General features: G+C 48.2%; 1 protein-coding gene across 1 annotated transcript in view; it reads right to left on the reverse strand.

The window, feature by feature from the left end:
• NUP210 (nucleoporin 210) overlaps nt 1-27,357 on the reverse strand; it is a 117,048-nt gene that overhangs the window by 28,525 nt on the left and 61,166 nt on the right. Inside the window, exons 15-25 of the mRNA XM_028504539.2 lie at nt 22,179-22,400; nt 20,304-20,477; nt 13,824-14,016; nt 13,195-13,301; nt 11,189-11,293; nt 11,001-11,102; nt 4,256-4,384; nt 2,995-3,122; nt 2,766-2,901; nt 1,274-1,336; nt 866-1,045 (exon numbers count right to left, since the gene is read on the reverse strand). Coding sequence (XP_028360340.1) covers nt 866-1,045; nt 1,274-1,336; nt 2,766-2,901; nt 2,995-3,122; nt 4,256-4,384; nt 11,001-11,102; nt 11,189-11,293; nt 13,195-13,301; nt 13,824-14,016; nt 20,304-20,477; nt 22,179-22,400 — 1,539 coding nt within the window. The remainder of the gene's footprint in view (nt 1-865; nt 1,046-1,273; nt 1,337-2,765; nt 2,902-2,994; nt 3,123-4,255; nt 4,385-11,000; nt 11,103-11,188; nt 11,294-13,194; nt 13,302-13,823; nt 14,017-20,303; nt 20,478-22,178; nt 22,401-27,357) is intronic.

Genomic DNA, 27,357 nt, shown 5'->3' on the forward strand with positions numbered 1-27,357 from the left:
ATCAGATTTGGGACATCAACTTCCATGTGTTGATGTCAGTCCCACTGACATGGAGCAGGGGTTTCTCCTAGCAGAGAGGACTCCCCTAACTTGGCCATCCAGCACGTTGCATGTTGATCCAGAAAAGCAATCAGGACATGTCCCGACTCTAGCAAAGAGGCTTGGGAGATAAGCCTAGTAGAGCCAAAGATATTAGTGGATGATTCAGGTTTTCTGCTTCTCCTAGAAACATAAACCCAGGCCTCTTGGTATCCAATTATTTATGCTTATAAGAGCCAAGCCAGTGCACACCTCTGAAAACTCACACTGTAGTTCACGGAGTGTGACAGCGTCAACAGCACCCACTTCTTTTCTCTCAGAACACCTCCTGCCCTGCTTGAAGTGAATGAACAAAAGGAACGAGAATTCTGCTATCAGCTGTCCCAGGTCAGGCCCTAGAACTGCTTTGTAGGAGCTGACTAAATGGAGAGTGACAAAACACACAGGTGCTAAGGGCTAAAGGAGGGATATAGAACACTCTGGGCAGTGTCTGCCATCACAGCGGCTACCATCACCAGGCCCTGGAATGTCCCCATGGCAGGAGGCTGGAGACACTGTCGCTTTAAAAGCAGCTGCAGAGACTCAATCTGGAAAAGCATCCAGGTGCTCCCACGTTGGCAGGGCTGACCCAGGTGACAGGCAGGGCTTCAGACTCAGAGGGCAGAAGCAAAAATCTCAGAGAGGGGTGCTCCTGGTCCTCAAGAGCAGGGCCCAAACTGGATAAACAGGGCTTCCTCCCCTTCACCGCTGACCGCCCCAGCAGCTGCTGAGGGGAGCAGGATGCCCCATCACAACAAAGGATTCAGAAGGCAACTATCTCTGTTACCTGAGACACAATGACGAGCTTGCCGGTCTCAGCATCCACGGCCTGGACAACCCCTGAGACGGTGCTGTTGCCAATGGCAAGCCCCCGAACCAGCCCAGCAGAGTTCACCACTGCCACGCTCTCATTGCTGATGGAGAAGAGGATGTTGGACTGAGGCTGGGGGCCTCCCTCAGAGGTGATCTGGAGTGGGGAGAAACAGCAGTGCCCATCAGCCCTTATCCTCCTGGCCAGTCCAAGCCTCGCCTCTGAGGGCAAGGGTGTCAACACCCCAGAGCATCCCACTTTAGCCTGTCTGAGATCCAAGGCAGATGGACATGCCTGAAGCCAAGGGCAGTGTAGGTGGCTACTTCCTTGCAGGTGTCTGGCCATGGAGAGGAGTGGAGCAAGAATGTGGCCTTTGGCTCCTACCTGTATCATGGCCCCAATAATCAGCGTCACCTTCCTGGGTATTAGCCTAAATGGTGGGAAGACCTGGGTGTGGAGACAAAAGAGAGAAGGGAGACCGTTGCATTACAAGCTCATGATGCTGGGCGTAGTTCACACTTAATATTTTCAGGGAGAGGGGAACACAGTGCATGGACATCACTCCTCTTGAAGAGGCAGCAGGGAGAGCCTGGGTCTTGCGCCAACCCTGAAGGAGCCTGAGTTGCCTGCACAGAATCTCATCCTACCCACAGGCCCAAGAATCTGTGGTTGGGAAGGGCATATTCTACTCTTTGGGAATGTCTCCTGGGAACCATTACAGGTGCACTTTTTCCAGCCCAGACCTGCAGAATCAGGTGGGGTCCTGTGATTTGGGTCTTCAGACCTCCAAGAAGATTCTGATGCATGTCAGTCTCTAATCCACTGCCTTTGCTATTTCCCCAACTGTTTTGAAAGGTTGCCTTTCACTAAATTTCTCCTGACAAATTGCTGTAGAAGTTCTCTACTCCAATGCCCTGCAAACTTTTCAGAAAGTGGGCCCAAGGGTAGATATGAGGATGCCCAGTCTCTGCAGCAGGGCGAAGCTCCACATCCTCCTCTTGCACCCCCTAATCCCAGACTAGCGAGAGCATGAGGAGAGCTTAAGGGAGAGAGAAAGTGCCAGTTGGCCAAGGGGATGCTTTGTGCATGAAGATTAGTCTCTTAGAGCTGTGCTATTTACAGGCAGAAATAAATTCTGCTTTACCAAGAGACAGGTGCACTTCCATGTAGGGATATAATCCACATCCTTCAGAACACAGATTGATTAACACAAAGCCTGCCAGCCTATGGCTGAGACCCCTGGAGGATGCCGGCGGGAGCCAGACAGTTTAGTGCTGCTGCTGAAGGAGGAAGCTCAATACTTCTTGGCTCCTTGTGACTGTGGGGCTCTGGCCAAACCTCATAGTATGAGAAAGCACCAAGTCACTTGCTGAGTTGATGCTGGGGGACCTCAGAGCTCCCACATCCAGGAATTGTTCACTCCAGGTGCTCCCATTCCAAAAGCTCACCCCTTCCAGGGGTCTGTTCTGAAGTTCAGACTGACTTTCATGAAGAGCTTTCATACATGGACCCACAACTGTCTGTAGCTTTTGCCCATCCATCACTTTCTGGAACTTCCACAGTTTAAAGAATGTCCTGCTATGACCCTGACAACTGAGAAGTCACTTCCCTTCTCTGAGCCATATCAATGCCCCTTACGATCCAGAGAGAGATTAAAGTAACGCAGCCCCATTTCTCTGGGGCTGACCCCAGATCCCTGGGACTGGTAGTCAGAGCACACAGCTGGGCACAGATATTAAAAATGTCTCTTCACAGTAGCTTCCTGGACTTTCCTTGAAATTTCCACCCTATCACAAAAAAGACATACTCCCTTATCCACCCATGGTCCCATAGTGGCTGGGCTCATCCCATGTGGCGTGAAGAGAAACAGCTTTACCTCAATCTGTTGTGGGGCCGAGTTGATTCTCTGTCCAGCTTTATTGGTCACAACTGCAGTGAGACTGGTCTGGCCGATGGCCACACCATGGATGTGGAATGTGGCAGTATAGTTGTCAAGGGCCTCGTCAAGGGAGCTGGAACAGAGGGAAGGGCTGGCACTTCTCTCCGCAAAGAGACCTGTCAGCACTGACCCCAAGATGCCCTGTCCTGACCCCTGGGGGACTCACACCAATGTGACAATCTGGGAGGCTGCTTGGAGCTTCAGGTCCATGAAGGCAAAGTACTTGGCCAGGAAAGGTTTCTTGTGAGAGTCCAGCACACGGACATATGCCTTGACTGTCTTCCCAATCTCCACCTACATCACAGGGACAGACACTCAGGGGGGCCTCTGAATGACCCATTCCACCACCTATGACAACCTTCCACTTTCTGAGAAATGTCACCAACCTCAAACCCACAGACCTGAAAATTAGGGACAGTTTACCTAGGTTGACCAGTCCTTAATTTCCAACTATTAGCTAATCAACAAATAAAAATCAATTGAGTATTTGCTGTATACAAAGGACCTTGGCGATACTTAGATGCATAAATTACACTCCCTACTCTTAAAGAACTAGCATTCTAGTTAGACTGATAAGGCACAGCTTAGAATGGCAGCCAGTATACAGTAGGGGTTCAATAAGTGCACCAATGACCAAATATCTCACATCTGGCAGCATATAATACATACAGTAAGAACTTTAGGAAATGGGAGCCAGAACTGCTTAGTGAAGAAATAAGTCTGGTCAGCGGATTACCAGTGGAAGTCAGACCATGGGAGGAATATTGGGACTGTAAGAGAACATTGGCTTTTTCAGTTGTCTAAGCTGCTCAAACACCCCTTTTAACTACCCTTGGCTGAGGGTAGTTAACTACCCTTTACCACTCTGGAAAATAGGAAGTGACAGTAACCCTCTATAAACCTGGCTATAGTTACTTTAGGTATTTGAAGTATAAACATTTCCTATTTATATTTTTAAAAAGCCTATATCTATTAGGTGTTTACTCGCAAAAGACTTGGCATTAATGAGCTTCATTCATTTGCCATTTAAATTCCTGAGAATCCAAAAACCTAAATAATGGGGAGAAAAAAATGTTCAGCAAGGTGTGCATCTGGTTGGTTAGTACCTACACCAGCTAGAGGATAGAAATTCCCAAGTCAGGGATGATAATGGAGTCAACTTCAAGTGGGATTTGCAGCCAAACTTTATGGATGTCAACTGGGCTGAAGAAGGATAACCTCAGAGGTTATTCTGCATCATGTACACAGAACAGCAGAGATAAGAGACAGCACTGCAAGCTCGCTGCAACTTAAGAGCAGGGTGGGGGACTGCAGAAACCACAGGAAAAAAATCAAAGAACATGAGAAAATATCTCCCACAGCCACAGCATTTTCCTGGTTTTTGTGAATCAGCAGAGAGGGAGCCACATGAGGAAGTTGACACTGACCTTGTCTACCACTCGGACGTACAGCTCCTGAATGTCTGAGACATAAACGACAGCCTTTGCTGGGGCTGGGAAGGCGAGGCACAAATCGTGGATCATGATGGTTGACGTGCCTGGGAGTAAAGGGTGGACCTGCAGGGTTGAAGGTGGGCTGCTCAGTTATAGCTGCTCACAGCAGCAACCTATCCACCATGGAATGCCATTTCCCAGAGACCTCTGGGGCAGAGGTCAACATTAGTGAACAAGAAACATCCTAACCCAAGTGTTGCCCTGCTCATCCCTCATCATGAGCCCCCACTGCCAGCCAAACGATGAGCTGAAATGTAAAATGTTAGTGCTGGGATGGATCTCAGAGAGCATTTGTTCCCTTGGTACATTTTACAAAGAAAACAGAAGGTGCTCAAAGTGGGGCAATCAGTGGCCTTGGGGCACATAGCCATACCTCCCATCTGGGCAGCCTGCCACTGCAACACCAGTAATAGAAAAGCATCTGGTAAGTCAGGGGCTGGAGGGCATGAGGCAGCTGCTTCTCACTCACAAATCTCACCTGAACTCACAGAATCACAGAACCTGGGAATAGACCGTGGAGCCCCCGTGGTCTTAAGTGTGAGCTCTTTGAGTCTCACTCATCTCCACATTCATTTCTAGCACAGCTCCATTTGAAGCAGAGACCGCTTAAAATTTTCTGAGTTAGTGAACTCCTCTGAGCTATTGTTTTCCAGCCTTTCACTGACAAAGACCACCCCCCTTGTTAAATCTTCTCTCTCTACCCACTTTCATGGATCCCATCTCAAAAGAACCTCTCCCCAAACTACACCCAATCACTCTCCCATGCTACAGGTGGATTTTGAGCAGCTTGTCATATTACTTATGCGTATATTTCAGTGACGTAGTGTGGAGGCTGGACAAGCACAGGCAAGTCTTGAATCGAGTGGTGAGCCCAGTGGGGTCCATGCCTCCCATCTCTATCTGGCTCTGGCTTTGAGGTCTGGTACTCTTTAGGGGCTGTCTTCTCCCCTGCTGCAGCCTCAGGGCTGAGCCTACCTGTGGTACTGACTATCCCTAATAAACTTCGCTTGATTAGATCAATAGCCAGGGGCATTCAGTTAAAAAGAAACCTAGTGCTTCAGCCTGCTTACTTAGCTTTACTTTTAGCTTTGTTAAGACCTGGAAATTCTGGGGGAAAAGTCTGCAAACCCAATGTAACCTCATCTATTTGGTAATGGCTGTTTCTGGTCCAACTCCTTCAATGTACATATGGGGAAACTGAGGCTCACACAGGCTGACAGCACAGTCTGAAGGGGCCGCACTGGGAGGGAACACAGGTGCCTGAGTGCCCAGTGCCGGGCTCCCTCTACCATACTCTTCCACTTCCAGAGCTAACATGTCTGGGGCCTAGAATGGAACTGGGAGCAAGACAGGGAGTGGGGTATACAATCTGAGCCATCACCAGGCCAAGGAAGGGGTCTGGGAGCACCAGGTCTCCTGCTTCACACAGCACAACTCATCCTGGTTTATTATATTTCCCCAGAGAGAACTCATTTACAAATGGGAGAAAAACAAAAGCTTTCTTTGAGAACATAATGCAAGGATCTGATGCAACCCTCCTGAAAAAGTTACTGCCGGCAGTAGCTGGCATACTTCACAATGTGAAGAAATTACACATAGTACCAACTGCTGATGGAAGGCTTTTTCTTTTTCATTTTTTTTCTCTCCTTCAAAAGGACCATTTTGCACATTTTAAACAAAGACAAAGTAGTGGTGGGGAAATTCATTCCTCTTCCACTTGATTTCACAGAGGTGGGATGTCAAGCCACCTTCCAGGTGACATGAGAGGAAGACAGTGTCATGCTGCCATTGATGGAGAGGCTGTGTGGTTTCCTGCTCCGTGTGCTTGAACACATGAGCTCACTTCATGCCCACATGACAATGATTTAAAGAAACCACTCTTGGGGAAGTAAGAGGAGTTGCCAGCTAGCTGATGGCAAAGTGGGGACCTCTCTCTACTAACTCTAGACTGTGCACATTTGTTATACCCCCCTGCTTCTCCAGGTGTTTCAGACTCCCTTGCCTCTTGATTGACATAAAGGAGGTGTGTGAAGGAGAGGAGGTAGGGGAAATCCATGCCTGGAATGAATGCTAATTTCTTTTTTTTTAAGATTTATTTATTTATTCTTAGAGAGGGAAAGGAGGGAGAAAGAGAGAGAGAAACATGAATGTGCGGTTGCTGGCGGCCATGGCCTGCAACCCTGGCATGTGCCCTGACTGGTAATTGAACCTGCGATACTTTGGTTCGCAGCCCGCGCTCAATCCACTGAGCTATGCCAGCCAGGGCGAATTCTAATTTCTAAGTGTTGAGAATTTCAGCAAGTACTAGCCAAGGGGAAAGTCCTGTCATCTCTTCAGAGATGATGAATGCATTACTGCTCATTAAGATTCTGTAAGCAGACCCAGAGGCAGCTTTGTTCACAAGTAGGCTAAAGTTGTGATGTCCACTTGTGCCCACCAGGCACCAAGGTCCTGCTTATACCATCTCAGCTCCTTGTTTTCTTTGGCCCCATCATGCTTTAGACTTGTCCTTTGCCAGGCATTTGCAGAAGAATAAGGATCCTACAAATTTCTGAATATCACTGGGGCCAATAGCTCTTATTTCCTACAGTGTGCCCATCAATACCATGTGGTGGGCCAGGTAGTGCCATGCAAGAGTGTTGGGATCCGTGCCCCTGAGTAGATGCCCTCAGGGCTCATGGGGATGACCAGGATCACATGAAAATCACAGGCACTGAGAAGGTCCTGGCTTAGACACAGGATGAGACTTTATCCAGGGATTCTGGCCAGCTCTGAGCTTCCCACAGGGTCAGGGCTGAGGACTTGTGCTTCTGTCTACAGGTCACTCTCAGAGGAAAAGCAGGACACACCCAAGTCCAAGCCCTGCAACTGCCATATGCTGCCAGCTTCACCTCAAGCACCCTCCTTGGATACACAATATCGTCATAATGGGGTACGTGTCACAGGACCAAGGAGATGGGGAAACCACTGCAGCTCTTGAGAGCTGTGCCTCCATCTGACTTGTTCCCACTGAGTCCTCAGCGCTGGGACCAGAGCCTGGCACAGGATGGGCCCCGCTATTTGCCTTAATAAAGGTGTGAAGAGCTCAGCCCACAGCAAGATATGCTTCCCCTGCTCTTATAATCCATGGGTTCTCCTTGGAGGTCTTATTTTGGAATGCAAAGAATTGCTGGGAAGAAAGAAAACCTAAGCTTAAATCAGGTAATCACTCCAGTGTGCAAGCCAGCCAAAAATGAAATAAAGGCCCCCTGCAGAGTTTCGGGGGCTGTGTGAGCAAAATGGAGCCCAGTCCAGCGCAGCCTCCGGAGCACTGTGTGGGCACTGGAGCTTTCACAATGGCACTGGTGCGAGATCCACAGCTCCTGCCACAGACACTCAGAAGCCAAAACACACCCAGGAGCCATTTCTGCATCCCAAAATGTGTGTCAACAGGGAAAGAAAGAAGCTTTTCCTATGACTAACTAAAGAACTGTTGTGGGCTTTGTCTCTGCGATTAAGGGAAATGAGAATGCTACTAATTAACAGCTGGAAAATTCCAAAGAAGCACAAATGTCCTTCAGAAATAGCCATCTGAGAACAACTGCTAGGACCTATCACAGATAGACAGCACTCTACGAAAAATTCATCTGCTGCTCACAGAAGAGGTAAAGGAAACTAGAATCTGATTTGTACCTAGAGTTGCAATGGTCTCTGTGATTTGTACCTACAGGTCTAAGATGATGGGGAGCAGAGACCCTAGTGGTCAAAATTTCCCCTTCTTGAGCCAAAGTAATCCTTGTAGGGCCTGCACATGGGGTGCTCCTGGCACTCCCACAGTGCTAGACTTGTCCTGGGGGTGCTGCCTGCAATGAATACTCTGCGCCACTTGAGAGAGCCATGAAAGAGATGAGAGACCATGAGCAGAGGCTAATCCACAACTCGAAAAGAGAACTGCTTGAGCTCTATTGGAACCATCCACAAAATGGGAACATCAACTCTTGTCAAGACTAAGAGACTCCTAGAATCTGCTGCTGAGAGGCACTGCATAGGGCACGGGTGTCAAACTCATCTTCACTAGGGGCCACATCAGCCTCACAGTTGCCTTCAAAGAGCTGGATGTAATTTCAACTCCTTAACAGTTAAGGAGTAGTTACGTTTATACAGTCCTGAAATTATTTTGGCCCTTTGAAGGCAACCTCAAGGCTGATATGGCCCACGGTGAAAATGAGTTTGACAGCTCTGGTGTAGGGTAACCCTAGAATTGCAGCCCTGTAGAACTGAGCAGGGGTTCATAGGTCTCCTGGGAAAGTTTCACTCTGATGCTGGAACCCCATGTTGTGTCTTTCAGATAAGCATCCCAGTTTCGGTTCCAATATACCGCCAGAGGCAGATGTTCATTGCCTACAGAGGCAACCTAGTCCACCACAGACTCTTAGATGTGTTCCTTCTTGGAGGAAATGTCTCTCTCTGGTCACAGGTTAACCTCAGGGCTTATGCAAAATGTGAGGTGGCAGGTAAATGTGAGTAAAAGTGTTTCCAAGTATAGTTGGCACTGTACACATTTTTCCCAACTTGAAACTTCCTCTTCTTGAAAACAGAAGAGCTACTTTTAACCTCTAAAAGTAAAGCAAACAGGCATATTTCAAGTAGTTGGGATTATTTAAAATTTGAGGTTTTCCTTTTAATGTAAAGGATGTGACTGACAATGGACACTCATTTATGTGACAGGAGGAATGGTCTAGAGAGTTACTCTTTCTTTTATAAAGGGAATAAAAATGCTAGGGGAAAACTTCAGATATGATCTCAGGCTTCCAGCAACCCTCAAGCTTCCTCTAAAAACTCACGTTCATGCCCAGGTGCTGAGAGACAGTTTTCCTCACTCTGATTTACAGCAATAAACCTACAGTCCTGCCAACTGTGATTCTGTTTTGAGAAGAACAGGAATATTAAGACTTGCTTCCCTACCCTTCACCAAGAGACTGCACTGTGGAAAAGCATCCTCTCCACAAGACAGCTAAAGACCCGGGTTGACCACTGGGCGAATGTAAAAAATGTTAAAAAAAAAAAGCAAACCCAAATAACAAAAAGATCTGAATTGTCCTAAGACACAGGCTGGCAAAACTGATGGAAAGAAACAATCCAAACAGACCTATAACAGGTGAAAGATTGAACTGGTTATCAAAAAACTACCCACAAAGAAAAGCCTGTGTCCAGGCGGCTTCACTGGTTAACTCTACAAAATATTTAAGAGTAACTGTTACTAATTCTCCACAAACTTTTCCAAAAATTAGAAGAGCAAGCACTTCTAAGTCAACCCATGAAGCCAATATCACCCTTATACCCAAATCAAACACATCACAGAAAAAAAAACCTACAGACCAACATCTCTTATGAATATGAGCATAAACTCCTCAATAAAATATTAGCAAACTGAACCCAGTTACATGTAAAATGAATTATATATCATAACCAAGTAGCTGTTTTCCTAGGAATGCAAGGTTGGTTTAATATCTGAAAGTCAATTACTGTAAGACACCGTATCAAAAGAATAAAGAACAAAAAACCACATGATTATCTCAAGAGATACGGAAAAGCATCTGACTGGATCCAGGACCCTTTCATGAGTATGTGTATGAGTGCACAGAGTTGACAGCTAAAGTGTGTGTGTGGGGTTTCTTTCTGAAGTGAGGCAAATACTCTAAAACTGACTGTGGTGATGGCTGTCCATATGTCTGTGTGAATATACTAACAACAAGTAAGCTGTACATTTTAAATGGTTCATTTGTATGGTATCTAAATTATATCTTGATAAAGCTGTTATTAAAAATATCAACAAAAGATGGAAAGTGGCTTTTCCTTAGACATAACCTGTGCTCTCCAGCTTACCACGCCCCCCCCCCCCCGCCACTGCCTATTACTCCCCCGCTCAAGCTAAGCATCAGGTGACAGCATAGCAGGCCCCAAACACATTTCTCACCCTGCTGACTTAACTCACTCACTTTATACCTGTCCCACCTCACAGGCAGTTCAGTGTCATCACTGTTTGTGTTTTTGGCTGCCTGTATTTACGGTTTATGGGAGTGGTTTGACACATTCAGTAGTGAGAGTTTCCCTTTAAAAAAAGTTCAGTTGTCATTGGTGTTTGTTTTTACTCTTTGCTTTAATTATAGGGTTACTGAAAAACAAAAACAAAAACACTTAAACTACCCAAACGATCCACAAGGAGAAAATGGCTGAGTACAAATGGTTGCACAGAAATAAACAGCCAGCCTACACAGCAACATGGGGAAAAAACTTAGGATAAAATAATTGAAAAAGTAGAATGCTAAACTCTTCCATGCAGTGGACAAAGATGCCAAATTTGCAAGAATAGGGAGAGGATCAAGAAAGGAATGTGGAAAAAGTAGAAAAAGCTAACACATCTTTTAAAGGCAACTTTATGGTTGTTATAGTGGTGCTTTATATAAGGGTATTTAATCTTAATAAAAATTGAAAGGAAATCATTAGTTAACTAATAGTGTAGGTAATTTGTGGATATGAAATAAAATCACAAAAGTGAGCAAATGACTAACGTTTATCACCAGTGAATCAGAGAATTCAAAGATCTCACAAACTGCAGCTGATATGATCAAGTGCCAGCTTTTAAATCAATCATGAACCCACAGCCATCCGGACCGTGGAGATGAGAGCCCACACTCACCATGGCACTGCCCTTGGCTTCCTGGTAGGCCACTTTGACAACATCTGCGGTGCTGGTGTTGAGGAAGAAGTAGCCGGAGCCTTCTCTGATGTGCAGCTCTGCCTGCAAGGAGGGTCAGGCTGGGAGGCCAGAACTGCCAACCCAATGGGCCATGTCCAGGCAGCAAGGTGGCAGGGGAAGGGCTGTACCTGTATTCCAGGGTAGTTGTAGATGGTTATCTCTTCCGGACTCACCCTCACATCCTCCACCAGGATGAGTTCTATGGAGGCCGACACAGGCACAAGAGGGTCGTGCTGAAGAGCAAGGCCAGCACCATCAGATCCAGGAGGCAACAGGTCAACCCTGTGCAGCCCACAGGCCTACTACCTCCCACCCCCTGGGAAGAGCGGGACAGAGGCCCCAGGTCCTGGTGTCACCACAGAGCCCTTGTTATGTCTGGGACACAAGCCCCAGTGAAGCCATGCAGGAGCCCAGCTGAGAGGCCATATTTCTTTGAGGCATCTCATAATCCTACTAAGGAAAGTACCCCCATCCTACCTGCCAGGCTCCATGTAAGGGGCAGTTCACACACACAGCTGGAAAGCAGGGGGCACACAGCAAATGGCCAGCTGTAGTCCCACATGTCAGGGACAGGTGCCTGATCAGCCTAAGCATAGGTGGTACTGTGCAGGTGTCCTCAGATTACACTCACAAGGGAGCAAGCTCAGCCCTCACTCCTTAGGCCATGTGCATATTTAAGTATCTCTATTTCCTGCCACATGTCATTTCAGGGAGACTGCTGGACCAGACTCAGTTCCAACCCACTCATATGTTCACACATATGAATACCTACCATGTGCTAGGCACTGTGTTAGGCACTAGAGGGACAGTAGCCTGCTTCTGGGAGATGTATTCTAGCACAAGGACTAAAGAGAAAAAGTAAAAGGCTGACAAAGATGTGAGCGTGGTGGAGGCTGAAGGGGCCTTGATAGGTACTAGAGGGGGAAGGATTCTCAGGTGAGCAGAGACTCAGGAAGTGAAGGTATGAATGCTGTCAATAAAAGCCCATAGGGCAAAGAGTATAAGAGCAGAGGCCCTGAAGAGGGTACCTGCTTGGGCATAGGCACCCCATCAAGGAGGTACATGAAGCCACCACCAGCCGAGGAACCCCTGGTGCTAGTGGGATGACTGAGGACCTAAGCCATCAGGAACAGGCACAGGTGTGCTCCTCAGGTCTACCCACTCCAGGCCAGCCTCCTAGTGTTGCTCCCACTAGGGTGACACCATCTTCCAAAGTGTCCCCTGCTCCCCACGACCCAGGAGACAATTCAAGTTCCTCATCCTGGCATTTAGGGTTTCTTGGAGTTGGACCCCACATTCTCTTCATAGTTGTTATCTGCTGCCTCCGCCCTACTCAAAATCTAAGTTGATTGCCACCCCTCTTCCACGAAAGGGTGGGTGTTATCCAGGCAGCACCGTTCTGGGGGAACCCATCTGCCACTCACTGGCAGCGCCTCTGCTGGGGCCTGGTGAGATGCTGCTTTGTTGAGGTGTGGTCTAGTAGATGGGCCACATGTGCATGCAGATGGTGGCAACAGTGTATACGTGTGTGTCAGGGTGGGGAGGGATCTGTACCACGAGAGCAGGGAGCCCGAGGGGCTCTGAGACCTGGGGCAAAAGCAGCTGCTCTGTGACCTAAGCTCAGGGAACTTTCTACATGGGGTTTCATACTGTGGATGGAACTAAAAGAATAGGAAGCCACCTGCTAGAGAAGAGTAAAAGGAGGGAGGGAATAGCATTCCAAGCAGCAGGAACTGTGGGTTCAAAGGCATGACAACCTGAACCACCCAGGCATGCCAGGTGGGGTAAGCCAGGTCCATCAAGGACAAGAGTCTGGGTAGGCAAGTCCTGCCTGAGAATGAAGACAGCTTCAGCCAGAAGGTCTGAGGGCTCCCAAAGCTGTGTGCTGCAGCCGAAAGGTGGCACCAGATCCCTCTAAGTCACCTGAGTGCAAGGAATGTGGAGTGGGGGAGACTGGAGGCAGGAGCCCAGCAGGGAGGATCACTAATTCAGGTGAACCCACCATACCCAGTTCAGGAATGGGGGTAGTAAACTGGGGGATGTGGCCCAATGAGGCGGCTCAGGACATTAGGACACAGGGAGAACGTGGGCAGAGCAGAAGGATCCCCGACCACCAGTGTGCCCTGAGAGATACCGGCTGCTTCACATTGGCTGCACGGAGGTGGGACTGCTGATAGCCAGTCACAGTGGCAGAGATGGCTGTGGTTCCGGATGCCTTGTGAACTGAAATGGCCTGCAAACCTGAGTCCAGGAAGAGGGGAAGCTCATGTCATTTTTTTGCACCATTGCTGCCTCTGAAACACCCCCTCCCTCCTTTTACTTGTAGTTTTAAACCTTCCACAGTCCTAAAAATAGCTGTTTATTGAAACTGTATGTACCATAAGGGTTAACAGGCCCTGAGCAAGGTTCCACAAAGCAGCTTAAGATGCTTTGGAGAAGATGGGCTTAACTCTTGGCTGTGGGGTTTGTGAAGGCAGCATATACAGCACAGCCCTAGAGACAGGATGATATGCTGTACAACCTGGGACTTGTGGGTCACCTCTGATGTGCCCTGAGCCTGTTTCCCCATCTCTGAAACAGAATATCACAGGATTAAAGAAAACTAGTGAGTTCACATGCTCCTTAAGTTTTTGTCCTAGATAAAGGGAGGCTCAGACAACAGCTCCCAACAGCCTCCAGCACTCCTCAGGACACATCTCATCTGTAGGGTTTCACTGCTCTGTCCTCCTGTCCTGGGCCAGTGGGCTCACCACCCCAGCTTACCGTGCAACTTCTTCTGGCCACTCCCATCATCTTGGGACACCAGCTGCATGGGCAGATCAAGCTCAATGCTGGCCAGCAATGGCCTCGTAGATTCCCACTGGATGCTCAGAGAGCTGAAGTTGTTGAATCTGCGGCCCTGCTGGTCATAGGCAACCAGGTCCAGGAGGGGGTTGCGGTGGCTGGAGACTGGGACCTGCAAGAAACCAAGGTCAGGTGCCATGGCCATGCCCAGGCCACAATTGGTACAACGTTCAGAGTGAACACTGAAGACCAAATTGGCATAGCCACCTGTGACCACATGATGTACCCTGAATCTGGCTGGCTGCCTTATGCGCTCATGAGGGTGTTGGTGAGGAACTTGGAGTGAGCCACTAACCAACCCTCAGTACTGCCTGGCGATCAGAGTGCCTGCCCATAGTCATGTCCAACCTGGCCTCTTACGCTAGTACACTGTCTTCAATGGGGGCAAAGGGCTTTGACAATGTCTAAAAGCATTTCTTTTAGTGGGTGGAAGTCAAGGGTGCTGCTGAACACCCTACAGTGCACAGGTCAACACCACAAGACTACAGAATCTGATCCAAAATGTCAACAGTGCCAAAGTTGGGAGACTCTGTCCTGGACTTCCCCACACCAGCCAGGCTGCTGTCCTTCCTCTCAGCCCTCACCTTTCCAAATCCTTTTCACTTCCTCTCTGCCCCCCACACACCTCCACCCCTCCAGGATATGTCCCCTAGTGGTTTAAAAGGAATGCCAATTCCAACCCTGAAAATGCCCCAGAGCCACTGAGTTTGCAAGGCTCTTGCAAAGCTCTTTGCTCCTGAAATGTCCCAGGGATGTTAGGAGCTGTCACACACATATTAAGGGAGAGGAAACAGGGTCCCACAAAAGGGAAGGAACATTCAAAGGCAACTCAGCAGCCAAGTGGCACACCTATAGGATTCAGTTCCAAACCCTGAATTCTACCACCTACCCTCACCTCTCCATCCCGGAGAAACCTGTACCTTGGAACCCATGCTGAATTAGCCCCACCTCCCACCGCCCCCCAGCAGCTGGTTCATCCTTTTCCCTCCCTACCCAAAGAACATGAGGACAGGTGGGGTGAGCAGCAAAGCAGGGACCCTAAGCACCTAGACATCTGGGTCCCACAGCTTGGACTTGAACCCCAGTTCCACTTCTTTCCACCCAGGCAAGCTGCAGACTTTCTGGAACCTTGGTTTCAACATCTGTGAAATGAGAATCACAACAAAACCCACCTCCTAGGACTGTGTTTTAAAAGGGTTTCATGTGCGATCACTTTAAAGGGCCTGGCTCACTGTAACTAATGCATACATAGGGAAACATGTCAGTTCTCAGCAATGGCCACAAATGTGTCCAGTGCACTTTCAGGCACGGGTTCAGAAGGAAAGACTGTATTTCTCTGGCCTGTGTGCTTAGGAGTGACCATGTCATTTACTTTGGCTAGTGAAGTGTGACAAGTATTGTGAGGCAATTCCAGGAGGCAGAGCTTTAGTAGCCAGAATAGAATCTGCTAAGCTTTCCTAGTTAGCACAGTGCCACCTGGCCATGTTCAACTTGGCAATGCTCACATTTAAGTCTGGGAAGGAAGACCACAATACACACAGCAGGGTCCCCCAGCCCACCTGGATGCAAAGGCAGTGTGAGCAGAAGTAAACCTGTACTATGTGAAGCCACTGGGACTTGGGGCTGCTTGTCACTGCAGCCTCACGTCTGCCCTGACTGATGCAGCCCCCAGACAACCACCTCCCCAGCATGGCTCCTCCACCAATCCTAGCTCTCTTGCCCCTGGAGTACACCAAACCAAAAACCATGTTGCAAACTGTTAATGCCACTCAGCACAACTACCTGAGAATGCAAAGGATTTCTTAAGTATATGCAAGTCAGGACCTATGACAGGGGCATGTTCTGGGTGCCCTACTCCTTTCCCTAGATGCAATCCTGGGTGAAACACGACTGCCGTTCCCTTCTTCCTGCTCTCCCAGGGAAGGACATTATTACTGTGTGTCAAGCATGCTCACAAGCTTACTAGATCCTCCCAATGGCCATTTTAGGCAACAATATCATCCCTATTTTACAGATGGGGAGGGTGAGGCTCAGATACATTAGTAACTGGCCCAAGGTCACACAAGCTTAGGGGCAGAACTCTGTTGGTCTGCTTTTAAAGCCCACAGGCCTCACCTGACAGTGTGCAGCCTCTTCCTGGTACAAGAGTGAGGCTCGGATGGCTCATTAGTCTCCTTGTATGTGACTGGTGCTCAGCTGCAGTGACCTGAACATGGGACGATCTGCTCAAAGTACCAGGGTCAGGCCAGAGTGTGGTTCTGTTCTGTCACTCCAACTGTTTTTGGTTAGCTCCATTCTAGCATCTGGCCTTGCCAATCATTTACTCTGCAAATGTGTCTTGGGCAGCCTCCAGCTTTGGAGAGGTGTAAAATAGTTAAATTGATACTGCACCCAGGATGCATGGCAAGGATATAACTTTCTCAAGGTCCCCTAATGATACCATAAGTCACAGGGGCCACGTCTAATTGGCTCTCGGCTCTAGAACCCCAGGACTGATGACTACATGGCAAGTTCACGTTCAAAGTCCATTATTTCCTTGTGAGCAAGGTCTATGACACATGCAATCCAATGCAGAGCTGTGCTCCACTGCCTGGCCAGCATCTTTCAGTCAAGAGAGACAACTCTGTGTAGACCCTGAGGGTGCAGACTATGGAGAGTCAGGCTCCGCTCCCTAGGAGAAAAGCTGATGTTTAAAGTCAGGGAAGCTGTACTTAGTCTGATTGGTTTTCATTTTGAAAATGAGGTTAGGCCAGTCTGGGGTTGAATGGGCTGGAGCCGAGTGAGAGGCTGTCCTCCAAAGGGCACCTGCTCTCCAGGTCGGCACCATCCCCTCTGCCCTTTCCTTAGCAGAGTCCCCACTTGGCTTCTCGAGCATCTGCACTATCAAGAGTCATGGGCAGAAGACAACAGGGACACAAGCACGGTGAGCCCTTCTCCACGCTGATTCACCCATCACATTCACTGAGCTCCTGAGCAGGCCTCCCTCATAGAGGGTCACAAAGAAGAAAGGAAATGTGTACATTTTACAACATTCAATAACATTTAGTGCTTGGGGGTAGGGAGGAGAAGGGAACAGAAATATTGTAATAAGGGTCCACGTCCCATCCAGAAATGGGAGAGGGTTTTGGGAAATGCCAAGGATGGCACATGAGAGGCAGCTGCACTGTGGCAGCCAAACCAGCTACATTACCTCAGCAACCAGGGCAACTGCACAGGTAGGCCACACAGGGGGTTCTGGGGACGGACTTAGAAAGGAGAGTGCAGACACACCACACACTTCTTTGCAGCCCTCTCTCCTCTCTGGTCTGGTTGGCCAGCAGAAGCTCAGGTTCCCAGAGGTTGCCAGTGCCACTACCCCAGCACTCCAGGGCCTGCTTGGAGTACAGCCAGGGCAGCAGGAACAAAGAAGGAGAGAAGGCCTAAGCAGGTAGACCCAAGTGCCACAGCTGGGAGGCAAGCCCCATGCTCCACCCCTACATGGGAAGCGGCCTCCCACCCAGAGCCCAGCAGCCCACAGGAGCTCCTCCAGTGCTGGCCGTCAGTGGAGCTGCTGCTGCAGCCGCTATTGCTGTTCCTGCTGCCAGCCTGTGCTCTGCGGGCCAGAGGAGAGACCTGAACCGGTGAAGAGGAGTGTCACTTATATGGGGGGGGGTCTCCCAGTTTTTGGTCACCAACCACTCTAGCACCTTGAAGAGAAGGAACAGCACCCATAGACCCCTATGATGCCCAGAGCAGACTGTGACCAGATAGCTGCTGCGAGGTGATGGCAATTTTAGTACCAGAGAGCCTGAGTAACAATGCTGGGCTGCAGATAAGCAATAATGGGACTTGTGGGCATGGTTTTGGAATTTAATCTTCCTGGGGGTGGCTGGTTTTCTGTGCTCTGTGGATGAGGGCAGTTCAGAGCAGGAATGCTCCCAGCCTCTTAAAATGGGTACCCTGTTAATTAAAACCACCTTCCCTCCACGCATCATGCACACGCATAACCCAACATGCATAAGTCAGAGACCCAAGCAGGGACCATTCCAGCGTGCTCATGGGTGACAGGGCTCCCACGCAAGGATGAAGTGGGTGACAGAGAAAGAGTGACGTGGAGGACTCAGCCCTGCAGTCACAGGAGACAGGGCTCTTCCTCTGAGTGAGTGGGAAGTCATAGGCAGGCTCAAACAGAGAACAATGTAAAAAGCGTCACAGTTACCGCTCCGAACACCTTACATCCAGTCATATTTTTCTCCTACTACAACTCCAGGAAGCCACTGTCCCCCATGATCATTCAGACGAGGCGAACCCGCATAGAGGGCACTGCTTGGCCCCTAACGCTCAGACTATAGATGTGCGCAGCCTCACACCCTGTGGACCCTGCAGGCCAGGTTTTCCCAGAGTCTAGAATTAATGTAATTTTCTTCTTTCATCAAAGGATAATTTACCAAATACATAAGAGTGATTTAAAATGTAAAACTTTCAGGACATTCACCTCAATGGTCATCAAAGTCAGGGAAATAAAAATTTCTTTTCCTGAACACACACAATTTCAGTTAGGAAAGATGGCCATCCACTCCGTGCCACAAACGCCCTGGCCTGACCTTGGGGTCAATGCTGGCTTCTCAGGGCTCTGAGCCCCACTCTTCTCACTTGTCCAGAGGGCACAGGAGTGGGATATTCCTCGCCCAGTCCTTGCAGGAGTAGGTTGGAGAGTGCTCTGAGGCTGAGGACAAAAAATCCCCACTTTTAAGTGATGTCATCAAGGTACCAACACTTATGGGACCCATGTCCAGGAACAGTGGAGAAGCTCACACACCCATCTGTCTCAGAGCTGAGTAAGCAGTAACATCCAAGAGAAGGCAAAAACCCACCCACTGATTGCGGAACAGTGGGAGGAAAAGTTGAACTCAATGTGCAGGAGACATGGAGGCTGAGAGTCACATGTCAGATGGCAGAACTGTTCACAAGTCCCAGACATGGGAGGCAGGTGCCTTCCCTGGAGCTTTGAAGAGATTCACAACTATAAAGCCACCCTGACCTTCACCCAGTAGCAATGTAACTCCCAAATCCTGAAGACTGCCAGTGCAGGGAGAGGCTACTGATATAAAGAGCTTCAGACAGGTTCCCTTAGGCATGAAGAAGACCCACACTGAGTGTTCTCTGGAGAACTGCAGAAAGCCAAGAGTCCCATCTTGATGCCACTAAGGCAGAGTACAGAGGACACAGAGCTGGGGCTGGGAGAAGAGAAGCAGCTTCAGAGGCCACTGAGGAGGCAATGAGCTTGGAGCTGGGCAGATCTGTTCTGCCTTTGGGACCCTGCCCATCTCTGGGTCCCGTGGGCAAACCTGGGAAGGGGTGCGAGGAACTTGGTCCTGATGATGGTCAAGGAGGCATAGAGGTCAAAATTCTTGGCACAAATAACTTTTCTGATTATTGTGTGGGCACAGGGACACAGAGAACCTTGTCTGGCCTCCTGGCCTCCGGATCTTTGCACTTGCTGTTCTACCTGCCTGGGACACCCTTACCTCAGCTCTTCTCAGCCGAGGGGCCCGAAGGGGTATGTACCCTCTGCTCCGAGGCCTTTCTGAGCTACATCTGAGGCAGCTTCCCCTGGCAACTGCCCCACACTCTATTTCACTTCCTCCACAGTGCTTCCCACTCGCTGCCCCATCGTGTCTCTCATTAGCTCTGTGAGGCAGGTGCCTCACACGTCTGATTACCTGTGTTCCAGAACCTAGAACTGTGTCTGGCACAGAAGAGGTGCTCAACAAACAAATAAATGTCAAAAGAATGGTTGAAAAGAAGCCGACTCTCCATCTCTGAAAGGGGGCTGGGGCTAGCTGCAGCATGCTCATACACCTGAACAGGGGGACTTCCAAATCCTCTATTTAGTTACCTGGTCTCTGAGTGTCTTAGAGAAAGGGGGTTGGTTGGCTGCAACCCCAAAAGGACCAGATCTGTGATTTCACCTTACACCCTTGCTGTCAGAGTAACCTCCAAGTGACTTTCTTCTCTCTCCTGACATTTATGTTTGAAACACTGTTCCTATGTCTCTCAGACCTGTGAAGAATACTATAGCTTGTCACCTGTTTTTGGCAGTTCCCACTCTGACCACACACACTGTTCACCAGCAACAGACCCTCAACCTTAACATCCTTGAGACACAGTAAAAAAAGATTTCTATAAACTGCCAAGTGCTGTGCAGAGACAGGCAGCTCAGTCCAGGGTCAGAGGCTCTCTACTTTCACCTGGTGCTTCCACTAACAGCTGGGACTTGAGTCTTGTCATTTCTCCAGGTCTTGGGACCATCCATATGTAAAACTTACATAAAAGCACCCGTGGTGCAGGGCTGGCTGAGTGTAGAGATCAAGGTGGCATGCACTGAGCCATTACTATCATTGAGCAGTGTTCACTCACCACTTGTTTGTTCTGCTGCAGCAGTGGACACGACAGTCCCAGCTGGGGGCTGGCGTAGACAGGCATCAGGGTGATCCTGGAGGGTGAGGCACACACGAATTTCACCACGGCAGGCTCCAGCGCAGGAAAGGGGTTGGTGATGCTGGGCTTGTTCCCCACCGAGAGGGCAATGACCTGGTGGGGTAACAGGAGCAGTGAGAAGGAACAGTGCTCTATTGTGCACCTTGCCCGACCACCCAGCTCCATGGGGCAGTTTGCTTTTCTGCAGAATGGAAATGATGACAATATCTACATCTCATAGGGGTCACAAAGGTCCAGTGACATGTGCTGGGAGATGGGAGCCCCTAGTGCCCTCTGCAGACATCAGCCAGAACCACTGCTTGCTCCTTGGCCCAGGGAGGAGGTGGATCAGTAGTACCATGTGGCTTCCCAGCACCCTATGAAAATCCCACTGTTGCATGAGCAAATTCCTAAGTTTGAAGGGTCCACACTGACTTGAAAACCTTCATCACAGTGAGGTGCAGGTATGAGGGAATGTCTGCCAACAGACTGAGACTGTGGAGTGGGTGAGAAAAGGAAGCGGCCCTGGCCCCTCACTGACACACTTTCTGCAGGAAGGAATGGTCTGATCTAGAAGCCCCTCACCCTTCCTGACCTTGAGGCAGGACAAAGGGCAGTTTCCACCCTGACATGCAGGGTTTCTGCCTCCAGCCTGACAAGCCAAGGAAGCAACACAGAGACCAATGCAGTGGGAGTGGCACTGGAGGGTCCGACTCTGACAGCCTGGGGGTGGGGAGGGGGGCAGATGACCAAGCCAGGGATAAGAAACTTCTCTAACGTAGTTCTTGATTACATTTATTCTTATCATGTTATTATTTATTATTACCTATTTATTTTTCTTATTCTTCTTTTTAAACAAAGCCAGTGGGAAGGAGGACCTTTCACTGTGCATGTTGTCTGCTCACACCCAGGCAGTCTCAGTGTGGCCGACTTCACGAGGGCGCCTTGACATGCATGTGTTTGTGTGTTTTAACATCAACTGCCATTCTTTGCCCTGTTAAACACACAAGAATACTCTTCACTTCTCCAAAGAAATGGGTTCTCTCTCCTTTTGATCTATGCTGGCCTCCTACCTTGCTCCCTATTTTCCAGCTTCCCGGCACCCTGAGCATGCAGTGGTGTGGCCATACTGCGAGCCAGACGAGAGCAGGGTCCTGAGAATAGGGACCTCTAGGCACAGGGCCCTGAACTGCAAGCTGCCCCTTGATCCAGGTGATCCCAGCCCTGAGGGTGTTCAGATCACAGACATCTATTGTTCAGCCTAGCTAGTCTCCTAATTTCTTGGTTTCCAGGATTAAAGAAATAAAAATTAAGAGATTTTACAGAAAAAATATTGGCATTCCCAGATTATCCTGAAACACCAAGAGATCTGCCATACCCGGCCCTGAACTTCACCTTTTACAAGACCTGCCTGCTCTGGAGGCATCTGACTATGTGCCCCTAACCTTGGCTCACTCCTGATCTGGTGGTGGGGAGTGCTGAAGCCTGGAGAGAGAACAGGTCACCAGGTTGCTGAAAGGGAGCCAGGGCAAACTAGCTCTATCAAAGCCGGCATGTGTGGAACGGGGTGGGGTGTGTCCCAACTGCCACACCCTGCTTGGCCTGCTGTGTTCACTAAGTCATTCCACCTCACTGACCTGCCGTTTGTCTATGAAATGAGTATAGCAGCAGCAGCCGCTCTCTCTCAGGGTTACTTCAAAGATTAAATAAAATGATGCTGGGAGTACAGCAGGGTACTCAAGGGGTACTTGAGAGAGGGGACTTTCCACGCCTCTCTCTGGGCAAGATGGGTGTGGGGGGTAGCTGCCTTCTCACCTGTTCACCCAAGGCTTGGCAGGTCACAAGGATCCAGTGTTGCTGATAATTACGGGAGGCAGGGGGCCCAAAGAGAGCCAGGCTGATGCTGTGTGTGTCCTCAGAGGTGACGTTTCGAAAGAACTTGGATGGCTCGAGGACCCAGGGCCTGGGACCTCCTTCCAATAGCATCTCTTTTGAGGAGCCGAGGGTCACCAAGGCAACAGAGGAGGGGTCCACAGCCTGTGGGAGCAAAAAGGAGAAGAGTCAGCACCTTCCTCTGGGAGGCACATGCCACACACTGGAGGCCTGGGCCCGCCACCTGTACAGGTCACGCAAGCTGCCACTCCTGGTGCTCATCAGCAATGCTCCCAGGGGTATGGGTGCAAAAGTGCTCTGGGTAGAATTCTGTCCTCCTCTGATATACTGCTGGAGGGAGGGGGCCATAAATTGATCTGCTTCTTTTGTAAAACAATCCAGTAAAAGCCTTGAAAATACCCATAGACCCTGAAATAGGCACCCTGCATCTGGAATCTAGCCTGAGAACAGAACAGGAAGGAGAGAAATAAGTTTGTGTACAGAGATGTTCCACACACTGTCATTTACTACAGCCAATCGCCAGCTACAGTCTACAGCCCCTAGTGCGCGGCTGTGTAAGTACAGGGTACATGCATGACAAGGCCTGTGTGGGTCTCTAAGGCGGTATTTACAAAGAGCTGGGCACACAACTGACTGAACAGTTTGATCCCAACCATGTTGTTTTAAAAAGCATAAACAAGCCTAAAAAGAAATACACTGATGATCAAGGGAGACACAGACTGCGTGTCCTTGATGGCATCATTACTGGTAGTTTGTTTCCCTTTTTACTCCACAGCAACCCCCCCTCTTTCTACAATGTTTACATAAGTTTTGGGGAACAAGCCTCTTTACTTGTTTCATTCCCAGCATTTAGAATAGTACCTGACATGGAGGATGTGCTCAATCATTATTTATTAAGTAAACGAATGAATATTAAGCCCTGAAAAGACCCAATAAAAATGATGAATTAAAACATTTTTTTACAAAAAGCTCTCATCTGTTCTCCCAGCCTAGGGTGACCATTGTACTGAGGGCCCCAGGGGTTCCCTTGTGGACAATGGCAGTGCTTAGGGTCTGTGGAAAAGGATGTCATCCTCACCCCACAGCATGGGGAGGAACAGCATCTGCAGGAGGATGTGGTTTGCTCCATGGGAGGGCACCTCCCTTTACAGACCCAGCTGGGTGCAGGGAATAATGGAGGGCCCCCTGAGGGCCCTGCTCCCTGACTCCCTGCTGCGGCTGCACTGACCTCCCGCTCCAGAGGGTCCCAAAGAGGTTAGCTCCAAGTCCTGACTTGTGAACCTTCTTCCCTGCTAGTCACTCCACTCTACTCTCTAAGAGCTACCAGTGTCCCTTCCTAAAACACAGACAATATCCCCTCTACATTAAATGATTCCACAGTGCCAGCTGCCCCAGGAAGAAAGGCCGAGTCAGCATTTTATCCTGGGATTTGGGCTCTCCCAGTCCAGCCCTGGCCTCATCTCTCCTTAGTCCTACCTTCAGACTAGTCTGTCCCCAGGTTGTCCTGGCCCCCTGATCACACCTTCCTCCAAGCCCTCACTTCCTCTCTCATCAGGTGACCTTCAACCTTCCAGGCAGATGGTGGCTCAATCATATTGGGAGGAAATTATTTGTTTGGTACCTGTCTCCTGATCAGGACATGAGCTCAATGAGAGTATGGAGGGTGTATCTTTTCCTTCTGTATCCACAGAATGATCTCAACCACACAAAAAAATGAAACACTGTATAGCAGGGTCCCCAACACCAAGACCAGTACCAGTCCGTGGCCTGCTAGGAACCAGGCCACCCAGCAGGAGGTGAGCGGTGGGTGAGCCAGAGAAGTGTCACTCACATGAGCTCCGCTTCCTGTCTACCCAGCTCCCCACAAAACCAGTCCCTGGTGCCAAAAAGATTGGGGACTGCTGCCATATAGGAAAAATTAAAACATTTTAAGATATTTTAATTTTAAAATTAAAATATTTTAATTTAGACAAGAACTTACAACTATACTGTGATATTATTAGCCATCTGATTAGCAAAAATCCAAAAGTTTGCTGGTGGATCTATAAATAAAGATGTGTTTTTTTTCCCTAAACTTAATCCATTTTGGTCCAACACATGTGCCTTCCACTGCGGTGTGTCAGCCTGTCTCTGCATTGCCCCCAGGTCTGAGGTGTGTGCCAACCACACAGAGCCTCTGACTTCTTTCAGCTCTGCCCGTGCTCTTGCACCCATGGGGGCAGTATCTGAACCTGCCAACAGCCTGGAGTCCCTACAGACTCAGGCTGATAATCACTCAGCTGTCACCACAGTTCTAGACCCACAGCAGAGCCCCAAAGAGATGCTACTTGAAAATGGAAATAAACTCTCACCTGAGTGACAGCTTTAGATGCACACATCAAGAATAGGGTGGGGCAAGGGGCTAAGGCGATGATCCCATGAGGCCTAAGGGCACAGGTTCTCTTGGTTGGGTACTTACACTAAACCCTTAGCAAAAAAGAACATTACTTTACAATGAGAATTCTGTCCTTTTGACTTACTTTTTGCAATATGAACATTTCTGAATTTGCCACCAGCAATCAACTCTCCATGTACCCCTCCCTGCACACACGCACAGGTGTGTACACTCATAGTTCCAAGAAGCCTGCATTGCCCTCACTGACATCTACCTCGATTCTACCTTGCTATACACACCCAGACTTTGAAAGCATCAAAGGCCCTTTTCACCTTGGCCAGGTGGGTCAGTTAGTTGGAGCATTGCCCCATACACCAAAAGGTTGTGGGTTCAATTCCCAGTCATGGCACACACCGAGGTTGTGGTTTGTATCCCTGGTCAGAGTGCATACAGGAGGCAACCGATGTTTCTCTTCTACACTGATGTTTCTCTCTCTTTCTCCCTTCTCCCTCTCTTTTAAAAAAGTCCTTTTTTTAATTGTTATTCAATTACAGCTGTCCCCACTTTCCCCCATTACTCTCCCCTGCCCTACCCATTTCCCACATTCAATCCTCCCCACAACACTGTCTTTGTCCATGGGTTCTTTATATGTCTTCCTTGTCTTGACCCTTCCCCTTCTGTCCCATTCCCCTCCACACCCCATCTGGTCACTGTCAGTTTGCTCTCAATTTCAATATCTCTGGTTATATTTTGCTTGCTTTTTGTTTTGTTGATTAGATTCCACTTAAAGGTGAGATCATATGGTGTTTGTCTTCCACCACCTGGCTTATTTTTCTTAGCATAATGCTCTCCAGTTCCATCCATGCTGTTGCAAAGGGTAAGAGCTCCTTCTTTCGTTCTGCTGTGTAGTGTTCCATTGTGTAAATGTACCACAGTTTTTTATCCACTCATTTACCAATGGACATTTACGTTGCTTCCAGCACTTGACTATTGTAAATTGTGCTGCTATGAACATTGAGATGCATAGGTTCTTTTGAATTGGTGTTTTGGGATTCTTATAGTATAATCCCAGCAGTGGAATTGCTGGGCCAAAAGGCAGGTCCATTTTTTGTTTTTTGATGAAATTCCATACTGTTTTTCCCAGTAGCTGCACCAGTCTGCATTCTTACCAACAGTGCACTAGGGTTCCCTTTTCTCCACATCCTCACTGGCACTTGTTTGTTGATTTGGTTGTGATGGCCGTTCTGACTGGTGAGAAGTGGTATCGAATTAGGTTTTTAATTTGCACCTCTCTGATGGCTAGTGATGCTGAGCATCCTTTCACATGTCTCTGGATCCTCTGTATGTCCCCCTTGGAAATGTCTGTTCAGGTCCTTTGCCCATTTTTTAATTGGGTTGTTTGTCTTCCAGGTGTGATGTCATGTGAGTTCTTTATATATTTTGGAGATCAAACCCTTGTCTAAGGTATCATTGGCAAATACACTTTCCCATATGGTAGATTCCCTTTTCATTTTGCTGATTTTTCATTAGCTGTGCAGATGCTTTTTAATATGGTGTAGTCCCATTTGTTTATTCTTTTCTTTATATCTGTTGCTCTAGGTGACATATTGGTGAAAATATTGCTGTGTGAGATATATGAAATTTCCCTGTCTATGTTCTCCTCTAGCACTCTTATGGTGTCATGACTTATATTTAAGTACTTTATTCATCTTCAGTTTATTTTTGTGTATGGTGTAAGTTGGTGGTTGAGTTTCATTTTTTTGCATGTAGCTGTCCAGTTCTCCCAACACCATTTGTTGAAGAGGCTATTTTTACTCCATTTATGCTCCTGCCCCCTTTGTCAAATATTAACTGACCATAGCAACATGGGCTTAGTTCTAGGCTCTCTGTTCTGTTCCATTGATCTATTGTCTGTGCTTATGCCAGTACCAGACTTTTGATTACAGTATCTTTGTAATAGTTTAAAATCAGGCATTGTGATCCCTCCTACTTTGTTCTTTCTAAAAGTTACTGAGGCTACTCAGGGTCATTTATGGTTCCACATAAATTTTTGAAATATTTGTTCTGTATCTGTGAAATGTGTCACTGGCATTTTAATAAGGATTGCATTGAATCTATATATTGCTTTGGGTAGTGTGGACATTTTGATGATGTTAATTCTTGCAATCCATGATTCACATGGTATATGCTTGTATTTGTTTGTGTCTTCATTAATTTTTTTCTTCAGTGTTGTATAGTTTTATGAGTATAGGTCTTTTGTTTTACCAAACCAAAGCTTCCTTGGTTAGGTTTATTCCTAGGTACTTTATTTTCCTTGTTGTTATAGCATATGGGATTTTTTTCCTGATTTCTGTTTCCAATAGTTTGTTGTTGGTGTACAAAAATGCGTTCAATTTCTGGATATTGACTTTGTATCCAGCTGTTTTGCCAAATTCACTTACTAGGTTGACAAGTTTTTTGTGTGTAGTTTATAGGATTCTCTATGCACACTATTATGTCATCATGTCATCTGCAAACAATGACAATTTTACTTCCTCCTTTCCAATTTGGATGCCTTTTATTTCTTTTCTTTTCTGATTGCTATGGCTAGGACTTCCAATACTATGTTGACTAGAAGTGGTGAAAGCAGACACCTTATCTTGTTCCTGATCTTAGTGAGAAGGCTTTTAGTTTTTGCCCATTGAGTGTGATGCTGCTGTAGGTCTCTCATATATGGCCTTTATTATG

This window comes from Phyllostomus discolor, chromosome 2, assembly GCF_004126475.2.
Source record: "Phyllostomus discolor isolate MPI-MPIP mPhyDis1 chromosome 2, mPhyDis1.pri.v3, whole genome shotgun sequence".
Taxonomy (NCBI): Eukaryota; Metazoa; Chordata; class Mammalia; order Chiroptera; family Phyllostomidae; genus Phyllostomus; species Phyllostomus discolor.